Consider the following 25137-nt stretch of genomic DNA (forward strand, 5'->3'; position numbering starts at 1 on the left):
TAAAGATGGAGAAGATCAGTAGACAAAGAAAAAAGATGGAGGAGATCAGTAGAACAAGAAACAAAGATGGAGGAGACCAGTAGACCAAGAAACAAAGATAGAGGAGATCAGTAGACCAAGAAACAAAGATGGAGGAGATCAGTAGACAAAGAAAAAAGATGGAGGAGATCAGTAGACCAAAAAACAAAGATGGAGGAGATCAGTAGACCAAAAAACAAAGATAGAGGAGATCAGTAAACCAAGAAACAAAGATGGAGGAGATCAGTAGACCAAAAAACAAAGATGGAGGAGCAAAGTAGACCAAAAAACGAAGATGGAGGAGATCAGTAGACAAAGGAAAAAGATGGAGGAGATCAGTAGACCAAAAAACAAAGATGGAGGAGATCAGTAGACAAAGGAAAAAGATGGAGGAGATCAGTAGACCAAGAAACAAAAATATGGAGGAGATCAGTAGATCAAAAAACAAAGATGGAGGAGATCAGTAGACCAAGAAACAAAGATGGAGGAGATCAGTAAACCAAAAAACGAAGATGGAGGAGATCAGTAGACCAAGAAACAAAGATGGAGGAGATCAGTAGACCAAAAAATAAAGATGGAGAAGATCAGTAGACAAAGAAAAAAGATGGAGGAGATCAGTAGAACAAGAAACAAAGATGGAGGAGACCAGTAGACCAAGAAACAAAGATAGAGGAGATCAGTAGACCAAGAAACAAAGATGGAGGAGATCAGTAGACAAAGAAAAAAGATGGAGGAGATCAGTAGACCAAAAAACAAAGATGGAGGAGATCAGTAGACCAAAAAACAAAGATAGAGGAGATCAGTAAACCAAGAAACAAAGATGGAGAAGATCAGTAGACCAAGAAACAAAGATGGAGGAGATCAGTAGACAAAGAAAAAAGATGGAGGAGATCAGTAGACCAAGAAACAAAGATGGAGGAGATCAGTAGACAAAGAAAAAAGATGGAGGAGATCAGTAGACCAAGAAACAAAAATGGAGGAGATCAGTAGACAAAGGAAAAAGATGGAGGAGATCAGTAGACCAAAAAAACAAAGATGGAGGAGATCAGTAAACCAAAAAACGAAGATGGAGGAGATCAGTAGACAAAGGAAAAAGATGGAGGAGATCAGTAGACCAAAAAACAAAGATGGAGGAGATCAGTAAACCAAAAAACGAAGATGGAGGAGATCAGTAGACCAAGAAACAAAGATGGAGGAGATCAGTAGACCAAAAAAACAAAGATGGAGGAGATCAGTAGACAAAGAAAAAAGATGGAGGAGATCAGTAGACCAAGAAACAAAGATGGAGGAGATCAGTAGACAAAGAAAAAAGATGGAGGAGATCAGTAGACCAAGAAACAAAGATGAAGGATATCAGTAGACCAAGAAACAAAGATGGAGGAGATCAGTAGACCAAGAAACAAAGATGAAGGATATCAGTAGACCATGGATAAAAAGTTAGGTGAATTGTTCGATGACAAGTAGGCCCACTGTTGCAGCCTCAAGCACTACCGAAAGTCAAAAGAACAAAACCAAGTCAATGAGTATTTAAAATCTTTGATATGTTTTTTTTTGTAATTAAAAAAACTCTATCAATCAAATGTTTTCGAACTCACAATCCTGTGGTTCTGAAAGAAAAGCTTTGAGTTTTTTCATTCAAAATTGCAAATGCTCAGCATTAAATGCCTTTGGTCATACTGACATAAGTCCAGATTTCTACCTACGTTATGTTGCCCTACATAATTCTGGATTTGTATCCTCTTTCTGTTGCCTACACAAAGTAATTTCTAGCCACAATGTGTTGCCTACACAAAGTAATTTCTAGCCACAATGTGTTGCCTACACAACACAAAGTAATTTCTAGCCACAATGTGTTGCCTACACAACACAAAGTAATTTCTAGCCACAATGTGTTGCCTACACAACACAAAGTAATTTCTAGCCACAATGTATTGCCTACACAAAGTAATTTCTAGCCACAATGTATTGCCTACACAACACAAAGTAATTTCTAGCCACAATGTATTGCCTACACAACACAAAGTAATTTCTAGCCACAATGTGTTGCCTACACAAAGTAATTTCTAGCCACAATGTATTGCCTACACAAAGTAATTTCTAGCCACAATGTATTGCCTACACAACACAAAGTAATTTCTAGCCACAATGTGTTGCCTACACAAAGTAATTTCTAGCCACAATGTATTGCCTACACAAAGTAATTTCTAGCCACAATGTGTTGCCTACACAACACAAAGTAATTTCTAGCAACAATGTATTGCCTACACAAAGTAATTATTAGCCACAATGTATTGCCTACACAACACAAAGTAATTTCTAGCCACAATGTGTTGCCTACACAACACAAAGTAATTTCTAGCCACAATGTGTTGCCTACACAACACAAAGTAATTTCTAGCCACAATGTGTTGCCTACACAAAGTAATTTCTAGCCACAATGTATTGCCTGCACAACACAAAGTAATTTCTAGCCACAATGTGTTGCCTACACAACACAAAGTAATTTCTAGCCACAATGTGTTGCCTACACAAAGTAATTTCTAGCCACAATGTGTTGCCTTTACAACACAAAGTAATTTCTAGCCACAATGTGTTGCCTACACAACACAAAGTAATTTCAAATTTCTAGCCACAATGTATTGCCTACACAAAGTAATTTCTAGCCACAATGTGTTGCCTACACAACACAAAGTAATTTCTAGCCACAATGTATTGCCTACACAACACAAAGTAATTTCTAGCCACAATGTGTTGCCTACACAACACAAAGTAATTTCTAGCCACAATGTGTTGCCTACACAAAGTAATTTCTAGCCACAATGTGTTGCCTACACAAAGTAATTTCTAGCCACAATGTGTTGCCTACACAACACAAAGTAATTTCTAGCCATAATGTATTGCCTACACAAAGTAATTTCTAGCCACAATGTGTTGCCTACACAACACAAAGTAATTTCTAGCCATAATGTATTGCCTACAAAAAGTAATTTCTATCCACAATGTGTTGCCTACACAACACAAAGTAATTTCTAGCCATAATGTATTGCCTACAAAAAGTAATTTCTATCCACAATGTGTTGCCTACACAACACAAAGTAATTTCTAGCCACAATGTGTTGCCTACACAAAGTAATTTCTAGCCACAATGTATTGCCTACACAAAGTAATTTCTAGCCACAATGTGTTGCCTACACAAAGTAATTTCTAGCCACAATGAATTGCCTACACAACACAAAGTAATTTCTAGCCACAATGTATTGCCTACAGTAATTCTAAACATAGTTAAACAAACTCTACATACTTTCACACGAGATTACGTATTTTTGAAAATCAGTATTAGTTAATCAAATATGTATAAACAAATTACCGAGGTCTTATATTAGATGTTATATATGTAGAGCACAAAGTAATGGTTTCAATTTGTAACGTAGGTGTTTCCCCCTTGGTGTCGACATTATAAGATCTCGGTAATTTGTTACGTAACGTACTACGAGGCTTCAAACCATTGCAAGATATCGACATTAGTTTACCACATTGTCTCCATCTTAGGTAGGGAGGACATTCAATATAAAAAGAGAGAAACCGATAAGGAGTGAGAAATAAAGAGAGAGAAAGACAGAAAGAGGATTATAAAGAGTGAGAGAAGGAATGAGGGAGCGTGTACGCCTTTGTGTGTTTGAGAAAGAGAGAGAGACAAAACCAAAACAGACAATTCCTAGAGGTGGACAGGCTGTGTGCTTATTTATCTCTATGTCCACTAAATATTCACTTTAAATTTAGCATTTAAATTACTTTGGATATCGGGATCTTTAATTTGGAGATTTATTAGATTTACCCATAGAGCTAAACAAAAATTAAATCAGATTGTGCTTGTGATTGCGTGATCTGGCTGTATGACTCAATCAGCCCACGGGGTTAAAGTTTTTATTATCTCGACAAGCAGACGTGAGAAAAGGAATGAAAGACAGGACGCTAAACTGGGAGTTCATCTTGAAATTATTGACATTAAAAATGAGGCTTTGAGTGGATAGCTTATATTTCCATACTTAAAAAACAAACAAACATTTTCCTTAGACTTATTAAAAATAGAGGAGTATAAATGGAAAGTATAAAGAATTCTCCAAAGAGTGCTTTCCCTCGCCAAAAATAACATCACTAGAGAGATTGAATAAATCTCTACTTTTGTTGTCTTCTTAAGGTTCAGTTCAATAGAGCTCTTACCGATGATTGACTACTTAAAAAACCCAGCTCATTAGATTCAGGTCTCTTATAAAAACATTGGCGCCACAGTAAAGTCTCGCCAGTGGCAGCTGGGTTTTAATAGTGTTTCCTTTACTTTCCATTAATTGGACTACACAAATATTTAAATACAATTTATACTATCTAGTCACAGTACAAGAAACATGAGTCAAACTTTTTCAACAGCTGATTTAATCAAATGATAGAACGTTCGAGCTAGAATGACAAAGTTTGGATCTCAGTGGTATAGAGAGGACTCGAAGGGGACTAATAATGGCTGAAATCATTGATCTGGTTGAACAAGATGAAGCTGAAACTAGATGTCATCGAACTGGAAAGCGTAAAGGCACCAACAAGTTCATTTAAAAGAAGAGCTGAATGACCATCTCTCCTAGCTATTTTGTTTGTTGTTGTTTACTAAAATGTAATTTTGATACATTTACTAAAAATGTAAGTTTATCGATCCAAACTTCTTACCTCATATTTCTGTTTATATCTAGAATGATGAGTCAATTTTAATATGTTTCTCTTTTATTTGCGTTTATTTATCAAACAGCTTTGATTGAAATATAAAAATAGTTGCCATTGAAGACAGAATTCCAATCAACTAGACTTCGATCTAGTAGTAGATTGTTTGGGGGCGAAGACATGCAATTAAGTGTTTTCAAAATAAAGATAAATATTCAGTGTTTACGTTCTTACCTTGAGTTTGACGATGATGTGCTCTAATACCTGAGTGCGCTATAGGACACATCTAAGGATCCTCGAACACTTCCATCAGAGGTGCCTTCACTCCTTTATGGGCACACGCTGCCAAGACAACATATAACCATGTTCTGTTGGAGGCCGGTGCGAACAGTACAGAAGCACTATTTACCATTCGTTGGGTCGGACAGCAATACCACATGACCACGTCACATGGGAATTACTGCCTGCCAACGGCAATCTTTTTTTTTTTTTTTTGTTGTGATCTTTAAGGAGGACGGCATAACAGAAGTGCCCTCCAAAAGCGTTATAAAGATCCAGGCACCAGTTCGCCTTCACTGACATAGAGTGTATCAGCGCTACACACACCTGAGGCCCCCAAAAAATCCCTTGTCGAAGACAGATACAAAAGACGAAGAGAAAACTTAAATAGACCCTCGGCGACACCGGCATTATCTGCATAAAATTTGGCAAAATATGCCAGGCTGCAATTGGATTGGCATGGTCTCATGAAGTACAGCACTCATTCTTTATTCTTTGGAATCAAAGACAAAGTGATTCTTTTCCTGTCGATTTACATCAACTGTCAAATTTCTAGAAAAAAACGTTTGAGCCGTTTTAGAGATCTGTGTCCACCTAGGTTTTGCACATGAATGTGCGACCAGAATAGAGGTATTGTTAAAATAATTAAAATGTAATTTTAAAAAATGAAATGACAGTTTAAATTTTCTTAGCTGTAGTTCAGTGTTTGTTTAAAAAAATGTGTGCTATTTTACTCAAGTAAAAAATTCAGCATGACATGTTGAAAAATAATTTTAAGTGCTTCTACCATAAAAAGACATTATGCTATTAAATAATTAAATAATTCAAAGTTGAAAAAGAAATCCACATTTTAGATTATTGAAAACCCAATCAGAGGTGCTGGCAATCTGAATAAAGACAAGGTGTGTTTAATATGCACGAACATCTTCGCCTGTTAAGTCTTACTGACTTACCAACAAGGATCTCGTAGCAAACATTTATCACAATTGACACCGGTAATACCGGAATGTATCCGCTTCATTAAAGCTAATGTCCATAATACGGAAGGTAGGCTGATATACATTAGCCAGCTCTAGACCCTACTTTGTAAGGAACTAGTCTCTCAATCAAGTGGTATATACGGTGTATAACACATCGAACAAAACCAATACTAGTAGAAATAACATTCTATTTAGTAACGTTTTTAAGCTTTATGATAATAGGATAGTCTAAATTTGTTTTTAATTGTGTAGATTGCACCCTAGATTATTGTTATCTAATCTGTGCAGTATGTAAATTGTACATTCGATTCCACAGTTTATATAGTAACATCTTTTGTTATAAATTTGGTCTTTATGAATGAAAGCTATAATAATATTAGATACTTACATATGTATACATATATACAAATATATTTCTGTGTTTATGAATCAAGTCTGATCAATGTTGGACCAATAGCGTCGCGTTCACCTCTTTCTTCAACTTGATAACAGATCAAAAGGCCAGTCCTCCCAGCGTCAGGAGAGATGTGACATGGACACGAAAATCTTTTAAGCTAAATGAGCTGGAAAATGTGCCGGACAGATGAGACACTCGGACATGATATGTGTGACCACACCATGACAAGAGTCTGTGTACGAAACGCATAACAAATATACTATCTTTTAAACTCAGAAAGATTTAAAGTATATCCTGCTGCTAAATGTTACAGAGAGCAAAGGACAAGTTATCAACTTGTTGAAGTTAAGGAAGTCAAAGGTTTACAAGACATCACCTAGATCAGGGGTGGGCAACCTTTATGTATCGAGGGCCGAATTTTAAAAAGTTTGGGAATGGCGGGCCGCATTTATGTATATATCTTAGAAAGATACACAGCGGCTAGCTAACCGTGTAGAATGTTTTTAAATTTATGTTTACACTGTATTATATTCACGTTTCTTTCTTTTTTTTTCACACTCCACGTTAAGGAATTACAAGAGTTAGCAATTTTTGAAAACAATTTTACGATTTTTTAAAATTGCTGTTGTCTTTTTATATTACAATATCCCCACAAAAATACAGTTGTACTTAATGTGCAGTATTTTATGTTTACACTCGTGCATAATGTTCCGGAACTGTGAAACTATCTTACTAGTTGTTACCTCTGTGTGTGACTGCTGTCAAATTACAGTCAATCAACATTGACCTGTGATTATACTTGTTTAGTTTCCACACAAAAAAAAATGTTTGCTCAATGAATGAGACAATAATATATGTTCCGGAAGGTAAACGTCGGGACGAGCGAAGCCTGCCCTTAAGGAGCATCACCAGAGAATGCTGACCATATCCTTCAAAGGTGCATACTAAATGAAGAGACCCGAATAAGACACCTGAAGAACTATTCGGAGAACTGCCTGATCTGGAAACCACTGCGCGATTCATCTCAGATATAGGATTACTGATCTGAACTCTCCGACATGTAAAATGAGAACGAAGAAGAAGAAGAACAGATGAATGTGTACCCATATAGTGTGAACAGCAGCAAAGTTTTTTTAAGTGTTGAAATTCAGCTTCTATCGCCCATAAGACTCAGTGGTAGTACTGACTCTAACTTCTCTTTGCTTGGAGTTATGTCCTCTGAAGCTGAATCAGCTTCTGAGATAAATGGTGAGCTGATGGTATTGTAAACTGGTTCTAGACGTCTTAAAATTTGCTTTTATAAATTGCACAATAAAAGAATCTTAATAAGCGTTGTACTTTTAATTATTTACTAAAAATAGTTTCACCTTTCAGCAAAGGAAAATGACAAAACTACTTTCTTTTGCTTGCCTGTAAAAATTGGAAAGTCTTGTTTGAAAAGATTTAACATGCATTTATATTTCATATGTAAACAACCAATTGCAATGACAATTATAACAAACATGAAATCTGTCTTCCATTCTTCATTAGAAATATTGGTAACAAAGTCACAGTCAATGTCCTTCAAGTAACATAACAATTTCTTCCTTGAGATATTAAATCTCATTTGCCTTTCCCATGCTAAGCTAGCGGTTACACTGGATTATTAAATTTATAAATCGGAAATACCCGTGGTTAACTCATCTAGCTCTATTATATTTGTTTACTTTTTATATGGTTTGCCTTATACGATGTGGAAATTTTATGCATCTTTGTGCAAACTTTCCTGTTTAGACTTTATGGTTGGGATATTTTTTTTATTTAAAAAAAATGTTTTTCACAGTCAAAGATTGAGTTTCATCAGTTGTTACACTTGCCATCTTGTTCCAAGCCTACCCAACACTCAGAGATTGTGTCTTGAATCGAGTGCATTGATGTATAGCCAATAAACATAATCTTCGTTTACTTAAAACTTTTATAATGAAACAGATTCAATAATATATAATGGTATTTTTAAATATTTGCATTATTATATGTATATACTGTGGGCACACCTGATTTCTATAGGTGTCGGCGGCCGCATAAAACATATCGGCGGGCCGCATGTGGCCCGCGGGTCGTAATTTGCCCACTCCTGACCTAGATGATTGTAGTAGAGGGCAAAGGCCTACAGTACAAAAAGATAAAGCTATAAGCTAAAACGCAATGGCTATGTGAAGTTAGTTGTAAGCAAGTATACCACTTTCTGAAAAGTTCAAGTTGATCTTATCTGTTATTTTGTTCCAGCAGTAATGTAACTAATGACAGAGAAACTGTAATACACATTTTGTTTCTTAATGATTAAATACATCCCCAGGTGTTTAAAGTCAATATCTTTTTTTTTCTTTGCCCAATTAATTAAACATTTAATACACCTCATAGCATATGGTAGCTTTTGATAGAAGAAAACAATTTGTGAAGAGAGAAACTTGCGACACATCCACGAGTAGTTTCGGGCTACGTTAAAGACTATAAATAGTAGCACACTATTCCGTCCCCATTCTCCTAGAGAAATTTCGGTTATTGTAACATAATGAATAAGTAAAAATTTTCAATATTTTATAATAACTCAAGAATGTAATGAATTATTACTATTTATACTAACACACTTGGTCTTTAGAAGTCGTAGGTGCACTTGAGTTTCCTGACCTGATAAGCGAGTGTTTAACAGCGAGGCATCACACCATGTCATTTGTGGTATGGAAAAGATCAAATAATAAGGAAGAACAATGGACGCGAATCGATTTATGGTCGGACCTGGAGATAATCGTCAGAGTAATAAATGTTTACGTTCATGATTAGAGCGAGCGCATTAACCAACGTTTTCATGTGATTGAGTTTAGGTTTGGACGTTTTGGGTTTTTTCACCCTATCTCAGCCTAATGCACCATCGCCTGTACCGACTGTATAGACTCCCCATTGTCACGTTAGAGAGTAAGGTAAATTAGTTTCAGATGACTTGGTAAAAGAATACGGCAACTAGGATTTAGTTGACCGTAACTAAACACACAACCTAACACACACACACACACATTCGTCCACAGAGCGATTAATCAAATGAGCAGTGGTGAACCCCCACCTACTTTGAACCAAGTTACCAATATGCTGTTTTTTCTAGGTGCAATGTTATTAATATTTGTATGGAGCCGCCCTGGTAAACCGACACCATTAGAGGACATTTATTTTAGTCATACACATTACAGGGCCAGAAGTAGAAGACACCTCTACCTATAAGGTCTTCTGAAGACAACGCCTCTTTTAAAATCTCTTAAATACATTCGATTCTTATAAAGACACCTCTACCCCTTGTGACCCGACAAAATAACGAACGACAAAATAGCGCACACAACGAAATAGCTCCACGTTTTTGTGATGCTATTTTATCTTTATTTCCGTTCATTTGGAGTCAATATATAAGATAAGATAAGACATAGCATAATAGAAGAAAACTCATTATATGCAACAAAAGAAAATAACAAATTAAATATAAACACATTTATATTCCCCCCCCCCCAAAAAAAAAGCACTTGTCTCCATAATATAATGTAAGATAATATTTCCATACTTGTCAGATCTAGAAATAGGACATTCACATAGTCAAATTGTATGCAATGTCCCGAAGAAACTCCATCAGTGGCTTGTTTCCAAACATTGGCTATATAGCTAAGGGATAGGTGAAAGTGCAGGATGTTAATTGTATGTTTTAATTCTAAGTTCTTTTCATCTATTTAAAAGTCTCTTCTACTCAAAGCCTAGGTCCGCTGTTAGACCGGCCGTCAGATACTTACACAATGTGCCTCCGATAAACCATTTCTCTTTGCCATAAAATTCCTGCAGTCCAGATGGTAAGGCCACCAATAGAACGAGAAGGTCAGCCACGCTCAGACACACCAGGAAATAATTCATACGTCTTCTCATTGATCGAATCCGTATCACGACCTGGGGACAGTTGACAACTCACTGGTTACTACAGACTGACACACATACGCAAACACACAAATACTCGTTCAAAAACACACAAGAAATAAATAGAAACATGCACACACACACATACCATGAATATAGAAATGGGAACTTCAACAAACAACCTACTATTAACAACATCAACAGTATTACTTTGCGAGTGTTATTAAAGGACCAATACAGCGTACGTTGAATGTGTAAAAATAAAGAACCGATTCGAGGCAGAAAATAATAGTATAAAATGACGTAAAATGTACTTTTATAGAATGTAGACAATAATGCTATTGTTGCTATTTGACCTAAGTGTCCATCTCAAAGTCTCGATATAAACCTATACTTTTGTTTTCAACCCATTTATGCATTTGTCACAGAGCTTGTAAATCTCCTACGTTTGAAATCAAAGGAAGTGGGGTGGAAAACTTCCGAGTGTTCCGAGTCCCAGCGAAAATGAACATCTAATAAAGAGCAAGCTACAAAAAAATTATAACATCTCTTAATTACGTCAATCATACCTGTATGACTAGGTCAACCCTACCTGTATGACTAGGTCAACCCTACCTGTATGACTAGGTCAACCCTACCTGTATGACTAACGTGTTCCCAATGACGCCTACAAGAAATACAATGGAAGTAAGCAGCGTGACGTAAGCGTACATATAGTCTGGTGGTCCCAGAGGGTCAAAGTCTAGTGAAACGTTTCCATTCACTTCTTGCCGGCTGCTTTTGTTCCCATCAAAATGGACTCCAGTATAGACGCCAGTCTGATTATAACTGAAGTTGAACTTTGTAACAGGCAGCTCCATAGGGTTAGGTCATCTGAAACAGAAGCAGTGTTAAACTAATCAGAATTTCAATAGTTTTTGTTAGAAAATAATTTGAAATTGGAAGTATTTTTCGCTAGCTCTAAACTAAATATGGCTGTAGCAATTTGTGTCCACGGCAGACCCAAAGATATTTTGTGCAGATCTAAAGATATTCCGGGAGTGCATAATGGAAGCATTGCTGACGCCGTTTCTTGAATTATCCAATTAATTCAATTGTCTAAATTATTTCTCCGTTTGACTTGTCTCGGAGCCAAGACGCTGGAATGTGATTATCTTGATTGACATTGGCAATTCAGCGGACTCTATTGTGAAAATACATGTCAGTGTGCATTAGCGAATCAAACAATCAAAGTAGAAACTCGTCATGCGTTCTATTCATCCATGTTCTTTATTTTAAGCACGCATCTTTAATTAATGTTAAAAAAGCCAAATGCGATCTTGTGTTAATCTACTAGACGTAGGTGTACTGGCCAAAACAATGAAGGCTGAAATACTCACATTTTGTCTTTGTTCATGGAAAAATGCTAATAATTATTGGAGTAAATTTAAGATTATTCTAATAAGATTATTCTAATACCTTGCTATTTTTATTACTTTTGTTATCAATGAAGAAATAGATATTTTTAGTATATAAAAGAGAAACTATTTTGAGAATCAGTAAAATAGCCATACATGTTTTAAATAAGGATAATGACATAGACACACATTTGATAATACGTAGATCTACATGAATAATGATATTTTCCTGTGAGGTGACGTCATTTCATACAATAAAAAAAAAAAACAAGAGGAACCAGGAAACATCCAGATGCTTGAGCAATGAAATTATGAAGATTGATATGTTACACGCCAAACAGGCAAGCGACTGGCGTAAGATTCTTTCTCGATTCCTAAGCTCCCAAACTTTTTGGTTGACATTTGTCTAGAGGTCGGGAATAGAACATGTTCATCATCTACTTTGCGACACACTTCCAGAAAAACTTCAATTAAAAAAAAATCAAGTTATGCGGCTTGTTGTCTAAATGCATTTTTTTTTAATACAGCAGGAACTAAATCCTACATCTTAGTTAATATATTTTTTTTTAATACAGCAGGAACTAAATCCTACATCTTTGTTAATATATTTTTTTTTAATACAGCAGGAACTAAATCCTACATCTTTGTTAATATATTTTTTTTTAATACAGCAGGAACTAAATCCTACATCTTTGTTAATATATTTTTTTTTAATACAGCAGGAACTAAATCCTACATCTTTGTTAATATATTTTTTTTTAATACAGCAGGAACTAAATCCTACATCTTAGTTAATATTTTTTTTTAATACAGCAGGAACTAAATCCTACATCTTAGTTAATTTTTTTTTTTAATACAGCAGGAACTAAATCCTACATCTTAGTTAATATTTTTTTTTTAATACAGCAGGAACTAAATCCTACATCTTAGTTAATATTTTTTTTTAATACAGCAGGAACTAAATCCTACATCTTAGTTAATATTTTTTTTTAAATACAGCAGGAACTAAATCCTACATCTTAGTTAATTTTTTTTTTAATACAGCAGGAACTAAATCCTACATCTTAGTTAATATTTTTTTTTAATACAGCAGGAACTAAATCCTACATCTTAGTTAATATTTTTTTTAAAATACAGCAGGAACTAAATCCTACATCTTAGTTAATATTTTTTTTAAATACAGCAGCAACTAAATCCTACATCTTAGTTAATATTTTTTTTTTAATACAGCAGGAACTAAATCCTACATCTTAGTTAATATTTTTTTTTTAAATACAGCAGGAACTAAATCCTACATCTTAGTTAATATTTTTTTTTTAATACAGCAGGAACTAAATCCTACATCTTAGTTAATATTTTTTTTTAAAATACAGCAGGAACTAAATCCTACATCTTAGTTAATATTTTTTTTTAAATACAGCAGGAACTAAATCCTACATCTTAGTTAATATTTTTTTTTAATACAGCAGGAACTAAATCCTACATCTTAGTTAATATTTTTTTTTAATACAGCAGGAACTAAATCCTACATCTTAGTTAATATTTTTTTTTAATACAGCAGGAACTAAATCCTACATCTTAGTTAATTTTTTTTTTAATACAGCAGGAACTAAATCCTACATCTTAGTTAATATTTTTTTTTTAAATACAGCAGGAACTAAATCCTACATCTTAGTTAATATTTTTTTTTAAATACAGCAGGAACTAAATCCTACATCTTAGTTAATATTTTTTTTTTAAATACAGCAGGAACTAAATCCTACATCTTAGTTAATATTTTTTTTTAATACAGCAGGAACTAAATCCTACATCTTAGTTAATATTTTTTTTTAATACAGCAGGAACTAAATCCTACATCTTAGTTAATATTTTTTTTTTAATACAGCAGGAACTAAATCCTACATCTTAGTTAATATTTTTTTTAATACAGCAGGAACTAAATCCTACATCTTAGTTAATATTTTTTTTTTAATACAGCAGGAACTAAATCCTACATCTTAGTTAATATTTTTTTTTTAATACAGCAGGAACTAAATCCTACATCTTAGTTAATATTTTTTTTTAATACAGCAGGAACTAAATCCTACATCTTAGTTAATTTTTTTTTTTTAATACAGCAGGAACTAAATCCTACATCTTAGTTAATATTTTTTTTTTAATACAGCAGGAACTAAATCCTACATCTTAGTTAATATTTTTTTTTTTAATACAGCAGGAACTAAATCCTACATCTTAGTTAATATTTTTTTTTAATACAGCAGGAACTAAATCCTACATCTTTGTTAATATTTTTTTTTTAATACAGCAGGAACTAAATCCTACATCTTAGTTAATATTTTTTTTTAATACAGCAGGAACTAAATCCTACATCTTAGTTAATATTTTTTTTTAATACAGCAGGAACTAAATCCTACATCTTTGTTAATATTTTTTTTTTAATACAGCAGGAACTAAATCCTACATCTTAGTTAATATTTTTTTTTAATACAGCAGGAACTAAATCCTACATCTTAGTTAATATTTTTTTTTAATACAGCAGGAACTAAATCCTACATCTTTGTTAATATTTTTTTTTTGTTTAGTGGAAAGAGATCGACTTGCTACGTCACTCGGAGGATGCACGAAGATTCTCAGCCCCTTCTCCACCCCACACCCCAAGTAAACAAATTAAATAAAAAATTATAATGACAAGAAGTTGAGGAAGAAATAAAGGAAACAAATTAACAATTATGCTAGGGTTAATTCTATCAGCATCAAATGGATGGAATAATGGAGCAGAGAAATAGAGAGAGAGAGATTATTTTGAGAGAGTCAATAAATGAGAACAAAAAAACACACACACTCACACACTCAAAATTGTCTCGTTTAATGAACATACTAAAATGTCTCGTTTAATGAACATACTAAAATGTCTCGTTTATTAAACATACTAAAATGTCTCGTTTAATGAACATACTAAAATGTCTGCTATTTGTTTTATCGTTCAAAAGTCAGTCCATAGGATTGCCTGGTCGTGAGGTATGCGCTCTAGGCTATCAACTTGACGTTTCCCGGTCTGAAACCTGCCCACCACCATTGCTGTCAGTCCTGCGGGTGGTGTGGGTCAGACTAATCAAGTTCAACTCTGATGGAACGCACTTTACATGTAAAACAAACAAAATCCTCAAGCTGCAAGTTCCAGTTTACTTATTTGTAGTTCAGTTTTACTCATTTACTTCTTGCCTTTGTTCTGGTACTACAGCCACTAGAAGGCAATTGATGTTGCCACGATCTCAACTTGTTAGCATTAATGAGTATTGTACAGTGGATGGTTGACAAAATGTAAAGATTTGTAAATTACTATTTTGGATTTTGTAATTTCTCCATAGTTTATGAAAATGCTAGATATCAAGACAAGCAGTACACACCGTGGATTTGTTTCCAGGCCCGTAAATTCGTGTATCTGTTACAATAAATTTCACGGCCCGTTCTCTCTCTCTCTTTCGCTCTCTGGAATTTTGGGCCCATTAACTCCAGTACTATGGACATATATCCTGATGAACTTTCCTGTTTACTGTCGATAGTAGATCCTATGTACACTCCATGACTTTCCATTCGGCTTCTAAATGCTATTGTGACTTTTCAACTGTAGCCTCCCTCACACCTTATCCCTTGTTGTTATAAGTTTTACTTTTTCTTAGTGTACAAAAGTTGATAGTCTTACAGAGGCAAACTAAATTATAATAATAAAGCCTAGTAAATAATTTATTCGGTCTTTTTTTTAAATACCAAAATAATAAAAGAAAAAATCTTTGAGAAAGTTTAACTCCCTTCTTCAGAAATGTTACACTAAATATATCGCACGAGTTCCTAACAAATGTTGCATTACTTCCCTTATTTTAATTTCATTTCACTGGAGACGATTTTACACACACCATTTCCCTATCTCGCAGTAAAGCTCATAACGTCGTGTTTGTGATCGTAGTTTGTAGTTAATTAAAGACCCATGCCTCATCAGGTAGCAAATGGACTAGATTTCATCTTCCCAATAGTTTTTTTTTTATAGTTAATTACTGGCAAAACATTTAGCACCAACGGTTCAATCAGAATATATAAACAAAAAATATCCAAGTATCACGCAGGATACATTTCTAATGTGAACATGGACATGTATCACTTGGTTGTAAAACACAAACACTGGAGCCTACAAAAACATCATTACATTTTGAAACACAAAGTGATGCTAGTGGGGTTCTTTCCTCCCTTTGAAAGTATAACATTACGTTCCACATGAAACAAAAGAGTTACATATCAACACTCCCCACCCCCCTAGGGTATCATCCAATCAAACATTAGATTTAGAATATCATTCAGAACAAATATATTTCCCCCATCAAATATCAAGTGGTATCTTTCATCCAATATCATAGATATATACATTATCAAGCATCGGAGAGATTCCAAGTCGGGTGCTTGCCTTGCTGTGTCTAGCTATTGGTCGGCCGTTGGCCTGTAGCTGCGGACAACTAGTACAACTAAACCGATGTAAGAGTATTCATTTCTTAGTACAAAACCTGAAATAAACTGAACAGACTTTTCAACAAAACGATTGTCTTCCTCAGACATTTCCTCTGGGCGTCTTTCTTGGTTCTGTAGCAGGGTCGGACTGGCTATATGGCCATTTCCTCTGGGCGTCTTTCTTGGTTCTGTAGCAGGGTCGGACTGGCTATATAGCCATTTCCTCTGGGCGTCTTTCTTGGTTCTGTAGCAGGGTCGGACTGGCTATTTGGCCATTTCCTCTGGGCGTCTTTCTTGGTTCTGTAGCATGGTCGGACTGGCTATATGGCCATTTCCTCTGGGCGTCTTTCTTGGTTCTGTAGCAGGGTCGGACTGGCTATATGGCCATTTCCTCTGGGCGTCTTTCTTGGTTCTGTAGCAGGGTCGGACTGGCTATATGGCCATTTCCTCTGGGCGTCTTTCTTGGTTCTGTAGCAGGGTCGGACTGGCTATATGGCCATTTCCTCTGGGCGTCTTTCTTGGTTCTGTAGCAGGGTCGGACTGGCTATATAGCCATTTCCTCTGGGCGTCTTTCTTGGTTCTGTAGCAGGGTCGGACTGGCTATTTGGCCATTTCCTCTGGGCGTCTTTCTTGGTTCTGTAGCATGGTCGGACTGGCTATATGGCCATTTCCTCTGGGCGTCTTTCTTGGTTCTGTAGCAGGGTCGGACTGGCTATATGGCCATTTCCTCTGGGCGTCTTTCTTGGTTCTGTAGCAGGGTCGGACTGGCTATATGGCCATTTCCTCTGGGCGTCTTTCTTGGTTCTGTAGCAGGGTCGGACTGGCTATATGGCCATTTCCTCTGGGCGTCTTTCTTGGTTCTGTAACAGGGGCGGACTGGCTATATGGGCGTTTGGGAAAATGCTCGGTGGGCCGGTACCCAAACGGGCCGGCAGGGCCACCGAAAAGGCCGCATCGATGCCACTATGGCACATATAAAATTGTTAAATTTTAAAAAATATTCTCTTATAAAAAAAAGCTCTCTGTGCGACATGTTGAATTAAAAACAAAACTTTCACAGACTCTGCAGTGTAATACTATTTTAATTTAACACATTTTCCAAAATAGTTAAATAGCCTTCATCCGAAGACAGCGCTACTAGTTGGATTCATTGTTTTAGGGCCTACATACTCAGCGATTAAAAATTAACATAAAGCCTATAATTCTTATAAAGATAAAACTGTATGCATGCATATCGATACTACATTATCAAACAGAATGATTTTGAGGACAGGTGGACCTAGAAATGGATGCCAATCATACAATACAGAATTTGTGGGCTGGATTGATAAGAAATGATCCTGCCGATTTTGACACCTAGTCTGCCCCTGTTCTGTAACTATACTTTTGACCACGCGCTCACCTAGATCTGCTCGCTAGAATACGTCATTATGACGTCTCATATCAGGTACGGTGTCACCCGCTGATTATGACGTCCCATATCAGGTACGGTGTCACCCGCTGATTATGACGTCCCATATAAAGTACGGTGTCCCCCGCTGATTACGACGTCTCATATCAGGTACGGTGTCACCCGCTGATTATGACGTCCCATATCAGGTACGGTGTCACCCGCTGATTATGACGTCTCATATCAGGTACGGTGTCACCCGCTGATTATGACGTCCCATATCAGGTACGGTGTCACCCGCTGATTATGACGTCCCATATAAAGTACGGTGTCCCCCGCTGATTATGACGTCTCATATCAGGTACGGTGTCACCCGCTGATTATGACGTCTCATATCAGGTACGCTGTCACCCGCTGATTATGACGTCTCATATCAGGTACGGTGTCACCCGCTGATTATGACGTCTCATATCAGGTACGGTGTCACCCGCTGATTATGACGTCTCATATCAGGTACGGTGTCACCCGCTGATTATGACGTCTCATATCAGGTACGGTGTCACCCGCTGATTATGACGTCTCATATAAAGTACGGTGTCCCCCGCTGATTATGACGTCCCATATAAAGTACGGCTTCACAAGTCAGATATCACGTCACAAGTCAGACAGACTAGTAGGTTTTAATTTTCTTTAAAGATTTAATTAGATACTTTTTACTAGGTAACGTTGTTAAACACTGACTTTGATGTTAGTATTCCTTTTATCAGATTGATGCTGTGTATAACTATAACATGAAGCCAGTCTAAACGAGGATCTCGAAAACGGCTGTAACGATTTTTCTAGAAATTTCACAGTTTATATTTATATCTTTGGAAAAACAATTACAAGCTAATTGGCCACACAGGGAAAAGTCTGATTTGACCGTTATGGTTTTTCAAAATATAATAATCTTTGAAAGTTAATTCGGTCTGGAGACCAAGACATTCTATAACATGAACACATTTACGTCAGCGGATAATCCCGCAAACATTCATTAAGAAGGCTGGCTAATCATTGGCCTCCTTCAATCGTAGAACGACTATGGTTCATCTCAGAGCACACTTCCTAATGTGGCTGTGGAGCCCTATTTTGGAGAGACACCCCCGTCCACAGATAGCGCAGGTTAAGGTGGCTTTTGCTTCGGTGGTAGAGGAGCTGTCCGTTTTTCGGATTGTGCGTTTTTTTTCCTGGGCTGAGACCCATGTACTTTCACTGTCCATAGCTTTCTTGGTCACTGTCTCTCTCCACCTGTTGCGGTCTAGAGCTATGCCTTCCCAATTGTCAGTATTGATGTTCACTGATTTGAGGTCACGTTTTATTACATCTATGTAACGGAGGTGGGGGCGACCAGTTTTTCTTGTGCCAGTCGCGAGTTGACCATAGAGGATGACTTTCGGGATGCGCTTGTCCTCCATCCGGCGAACATGTCCAAGCCAGCGCAAACGGCGTTAAGAAGGCTGGCATTATAATGTTTTCGGAGATTTCCACCATGAATTCAACAATGTCAAGGACGCTATTTTAACCAGCACTGTTGCTAACGAAATAAAAAAGAATTGAGCTCGAATGTTAACATCCTACTGGGCATCAGTTTATCTTCGTACCAACTCTAGTTTTAAATGCTAATTAGTTGCCCATTTGGTTTTAAATACTTTTCCAGTAATGGAGTGAGACTCTTATACTTATAGATAGATAGATAGATAGATAGATAGATAGATAGATAGATAGATAGATAGATAGATAGATAGATAGATAGATAGATAGATAGATAGATAGATATACTCTTATAGATAGACAGATATAATCTTATAGATAGATTGATAGATAGATAGATAGATAGATAGATAGATAGATAGATAGATAGATAGATAGATAGATAGATAGAAAGATAGATAGATAGATAGATAGATAGATAGATAGATAGATAGATAGATAGATAGATAGACTCTTGTAGATAGATTGACACACATCAGCCGACTTCTTCGTTCATTCTGTGATGACTTCGAATCTCGCCTGCTGCTCATCACAGGCGTCTCATTTTACAAGTAGTTCTTTTCTGCTGTGGCATGGTTGTTAACAGTTGAGGTTTGTGGATTGTTTGTGATGGATAAAATAAAGTCACAAATGTGAGCTTTTGTTTAATGCTCATGATCTGAAGCTTTGTGACCGAAATATTTTAGCACTGGTCTGTATTTTGTTTCCTCACCACTTCCTTCTACCCAATCATCTTAATGGTCAGTTAATAGCCTAAAGGCACTAGACAGGACAGTATTGCCTTCAGAGATTTAGAAACAAAAAGTATATCCGGCAGAAGTGCGTTACATACGTCCCGGTAAATGACAAGCCATCTGATATCAGGGTCGTAGTGTTCACTAGGTCAGCTAAAGACCAGAAAAAACTAGAAGTATTCGACCACACTGGTTGACGGTTCAAAGACCACAAGAATTCCCACCAAGTGCCAAGTCTATTTGCTAGCTCTCTATTGCCTTTTTTTCCCTCTCTGTCCAATCCCTTTCTCTCTCTTCTCTCTCTTCTCTCTCTTTTTCTTTCTCCCTCTCTCTCTCTCTCTTTCTCAGTCTAACACAGTTTCCTATTTTTCCTTACTGTCCCGTCTCTCTCTCTCTCTCTCTTTCTTACTTTCTGAATACACACAACAAAACAAAAACAGGAAAGGGCTATAACTGGGCAAGGAACAACTCCTAGTGAAACCTTTCGTCTGACTGGGTAATGGTAATTGTCATGTCCCAGAGTCTCAGGCACATCCTTCAGTTCAAGATGTTTCCAGCGGCGATGGTATTACATTCCATTAGACAAGAACTTGAAGAATTCTTAATGACATGTCACATCGTAGTAACATAGTGGCATAGAGTGGACATTACTGGACATAGACTGGACATAAATGATCCGGCAGTTATCCACTAATATGTCTTGACAAAATACATTATTAAAAATGTAATAGAGTAGGGTTAGAGTGAGGGTTAGGGTGAGGGTTAGAGTGAGGGTTAGAGTGAGGGTTAGAGCGAGGGTTAGAGCGAGGGTTAGAGCAAGGGTTAGAGTGAGGGTTAGAGCGAAGGTTAGAGTGAGGGTTAGAGTGAGGGTTAGCTAAAGTTGTTTAGACTCTTTGCATATGCTTTTTTTTTAACAAAACAAAATCAAAATAGAATTGAAACGAAAATAACAGAGATAATCACGTCTATAACATATACAATAATAACAATAACAAAATAGCAGCAATAATAACAACGATAATAAATATATCATAAACAACTATCAAAATAGAATTGAAACGAAAATAACAGAGATAATCACGTCTATAACATATACAATAATAACAATAACAAAATAGCAGTAATACTAACAACGATAATAAATATATCATAAACAACTATATAACAATTAACACTTATGTTTGGTCGAGTGGACTAAGCTCTGGGCTGTCGACTCGATGATACAGGGTTCAAACCCTCCCCACCCCAACTCCGAGCCGTCCTGTGGGAGATTCGTCCTAAGATGTTATAATCTTCAGTTCTGATGGAACATCCGAAACATTAAAAAAAAAAATCAAAGCAAACAAAAAAACGAACATACAACTAAAAGAGAAAAAATACAACAAAAAAAAAACAACAACAAATCTAACAGCTGCAACAACAACATATATAGCCACCACCACAACTTTGACAAAGTCTGACAAGTTGTTTTTTTTTAAATTTCAGGCAAAACCTATCATTTGATAAGATGTCTTGCTTTTGTCAGAGAAGAATCAAGCAGTGGACCGCATTTTACTTCAGACTTATGAAGAGAGGCGGCCCCAGTTAAGTTGTGAAAGAGTCACCACTTGGGAAAACAATACAGTTCCAAAGAAAGTAACAGAATAAATAGTAAAAAAGGAAAACGGAGGTCATTAAAAACTACTTCCTTTCAGAGAGTTGTCTTTGATTGTGCTAACCCCATGATGAATCAGATTCTCAAAATACAATATAATATATATAGACTGGGTTTCAAAATTACCTCCGGTGGATGTACATTTCTTTATTATGTTTTTTGATTGTTTGAAACAGAATTTCGTGTTTCGCTTTGTTAGTTGATCAAAGCGCTGGATACACACTAGAATGAAAAAAAAGTTCGAAATCAAATTTCCTGTGAGCAGAATATTTGAATCATTTAATTTGGGCACAGACTCCAATCTATTTCTTATAATACCACTTGTTCACAGAACTAGAATTTGTCCACATTTTGACATAAAATACTTCTTCTTATACAGTACAGACGTTACCTCCACAAAGAAGACGATTACGTTACGTCCTACGCGTGTTCCAAGGTCAATCTAGTCATGCATGTTCACCAAGGACTTAAATACCTGTCATAGCTCCTTGTACATTTCTAAAATCCCACGTTTTCATTAGTTGTCTCCTTGCTAAGCAGTTAGAGTAAACCACCTTTGCTTGTGAAAATGGATATGAACCAGTTTTTCTCAAAGGGGGCGCAAGGCAATGGGGAAAAAAAGGGAGGGAGTGGCAATTGTTTGTTTTTTTTCTGGAGGGAAAAAATCTATTTTCTCAACAATTCGTATATAAGTCACTCTGTATGTATCTTGTATGTTTCGGTTTTTGCAATTGAATTTTCAATTGTCCAATTGTCATCAAATTTTGCATTCAAGCTCATGCTCGATGAAAATGCATCAATCAATCCAAAGATTCGTCATTAATTAATTTTTAAAAATAAAGGATGTACTAAGATAAGGGGAGATAAGTCGTGGGTGGTATGTAAACAGTAACACTTCACACACATAAGTTTAATGTTTAGGTCACAACCCTTCTGTCTGACATTTACATTGAACAGCAATAGTGGGTCGGACATTTGGTCCCTTCTTCATGCGCATTGGGCGGTAAGCTGTCTCCACAAAGATCTGCCGGTCCCAAGCCCGGGTGAAAAAGGAGGAGGGTTTGGCGTAGGGCTAGCGAGCCCACCCTGCAAAAACACAATTGCTACAGAAACTAAAAACTCCTACGTCTAATAAGACGTAAAAAATGAAAAATAAATGGTAAAAATGAATGTTAAAAGAACACTTAAATTAAAATGCATTTAAAAAAGTAAAACAAAGAATAATAAAATGCACAATCCAGAAGAAATGAAGAAACTAATATTGAATTTAATAAACGAGAAATGGACAAGCTTTCATCCGAATTACAAGAAAGATGACGCCTATTATAAGTTATGCCGACAAGATCTTTCGCCTCAGAACCGGACACGACAGACTGAGACAGCATATGTTCCGGAAGGTAAAAATTACTAGCGAAATCTGTCCTAGTGGAATGTTTGTTGACAATGCATTCTTTATCAAGAGGCCCGAACAAAGACCCATATAGAAAGAAAACTTGATCAAGGGCTGCCTGGTTTAGAAACCACATCGCAGGTCATCTCGTATGTTGGTTTAGACATCTAAAGGCTTCAACATAAAGAGAACAAGGAAGAAGAAAAATACATGAGATCAAAATGTTGGGAGTAAAGTTCACTTGAACTCATGCGAAATAGTCCTAACGCTATGATACTTCTTATCGTTCCCCCCCCCCCCCCCCCTTTTGTTCCAAACACCTTGATTTGACCTGCGCTTTTTTTTTTATCTGACGAAGTCTGCGCTGTAGATACAGATACAGGAAGTCGGTTACCACCCCTATATCTGCCTGAGAACTGAAGGCTTTTTTTATTTGCATGTTGCCATGCCGGGCCACACAAAAGGGTCTAGAAATGATTAGGCTATATAGAATCTATAATATAATTTCAAGACTTCTATTTTTATGCTATTGTTTTAAAAAAATATTTTAAAGTTGATTTGAACTCTGTCTGGTAAAATGTGTTATTTCTCCCAGACCCAATCTCGGATCAAGCTTCAATTATGCACATTTCTTTCTTTTACCTGACAACACAAGAATCAATAAGAAAGATTAACCAATTAGTCAATGAATGATTGGTAATTAATTATTTTGTTTGGTATCAAAAAAAAGGAAAGAAATTGTACTTGACTAATGTGATGGTATAAGTTTAATTAGTTTCCTTTATACTTTGCTTTAAAGTTTGAAATTAACTATAGTTAACTATAAAAGCCTTCTATTTTCATAAGCTCTTTCCTAGTAAAGTGGCTAGTGTTCGCTTGATGAGGCTTGAGAAGGGCACAGCCCTTGAGTTCGAGCCCAGGTCGTTAACTTTTTAAAAAAATAAATGCATTTAAAAAGCGATCACGGTAACCTTTACATGGGGGTACTCTCTTCTTTCTCCCCCCCCCCCCCACGTCTTTCCCAACGGGTTCTGGTAAGTGATAGGTGAACAGTGATAGGTGATAAGTGATAGGTGATAAGTGATATGTGATAGGTGATAAGTGATAGGTGATAAGTGATAGGTGATAAGTGATAGGTGATAAGTAATAGGTGATAAGTGATAGGTGATAAGTGATAGGTGATAGGTGATAAGTGATAGGATCCTAGCGTGTTGGGAAAGCTCAGGCTAAAAGATTAAATTTCGCTAAACAAAAATAATTGGTAAAAGTATTTCTAATCGCACAGATGTATTGTTGTTAGTCTAAATCTATTACAAATTTAATTACATGACTGATCCAAACTAATTGATAGAACTAAGCCCAACATTAGCTTTGTATTTTTTATATTTGCTTTTTCAATTTTTATGACATTTATATAAATATCTATAGTTAGAAAGAGAGGGAAAAACGACTAACAATACATTTAAAGGTCACTACAATCAAGAAACTAAAAATAAGGTGCAGAGGTTTGAAAATAATTTATACTTTAAAATCAAATCTTTTATATTGTAATAAAATAACAAACAGACCTCTCTCTTTCTCTCTCTCTGCCTTTCTCTCTGTCTGTCTAATCTGTCTGTCTGTCTATCTCTCTCTCTGTCTCTCTCTCTCTCTCTCTATCTCTCTCTCTCATTCCATTTCTTTCTATTTCTAATTTTTCTTGCTCTTCATCTTTTTCTTGTATTTACATTTCTCATCTCCTTCTATTCTCTACATTTCTCCATGTCTCGCATTTCTCTTTCTTTATCTCTCTCTTTGTCTCTGCCTCTCTGTGTCTGCCTCTCTGTGTCTGTCAGTCTCTGTCTGTCTGTCTCTCTAAATTGTTTAATTTATCTGAAGTGCTATAAAACAGTAAAGACAACTATAAAAACAACTTTCTACTAACTGCCATACAAATCATTTCATATTTCTAAACTTGAAGATTTCCTCAAACTTTGAGTTCTATAAGTCACAGAATTTATCTACTGGAGTATATTTTCTTATTTTCTATTTAAAGTAACTCATCTGGAAGGAAGTGCTATTGTACTGTGAGTATAGAATATCTCAATGACGTCTTTTCACTTTGTTTTTTCGTTTTTTCTGTTAGTTTTGTTCTAATTAACCGTTGGCCACGGACACAGATGACCTTGACATCATCTGCCCCCACAGGACAACAAGGTCTGAAAAGTTGTAGCCTTTGTCTTAAGCTTTTCATATTCCAG

General features: G+C 36.1%; 1 protein-coding gene across 2 annotated transcripts in view; it reads right to left on the bottom strand.

Annotated features, from left to right (window-relative positions):
- LOC106068024 (thyrotropin-releasing hormone receptor-like) overlaps positions 1 to 25137 on the bottom strand; it is an 83074-nt gene that overhangs the window by 33646 nt on the left and 24291 nt on the right. For both annotated transcript variants that reach the window (XM_056031897.1, XM_056031890.1), the window contains exons 2-3: positions 10944 to 11178; positions 10188 to 10338 (exon numbers count right to left, since the gene is read on the bottom strand). In XM_056031897.1, the coding sequence (XP_055887872.1) occupies positions 10188 to 10338; positions 10944 to 11165 (373 nt within the window). In that variant the 5' untranslated portion in view covers positions 11166 to 11178. The remainder of the gene's footprint in view (positions 1 to 10187; positions 10339 to 10943; positions 11179 to 25137) is intronic.

Source organism: Biomphalaria glabrata, chromosome 1 (genome assembly GCF_947242115.1).
Source record: "Biomphalaria glabrata chromosome 1, xgBioGlab47.1, whole genome shotgun sequence".
Lineage (NCBI taxonomy): Eukaryota > Metazoa > Mollusca > Gastropoda > Planorbidae > Biomphalaria > Biomphalaria glabrata.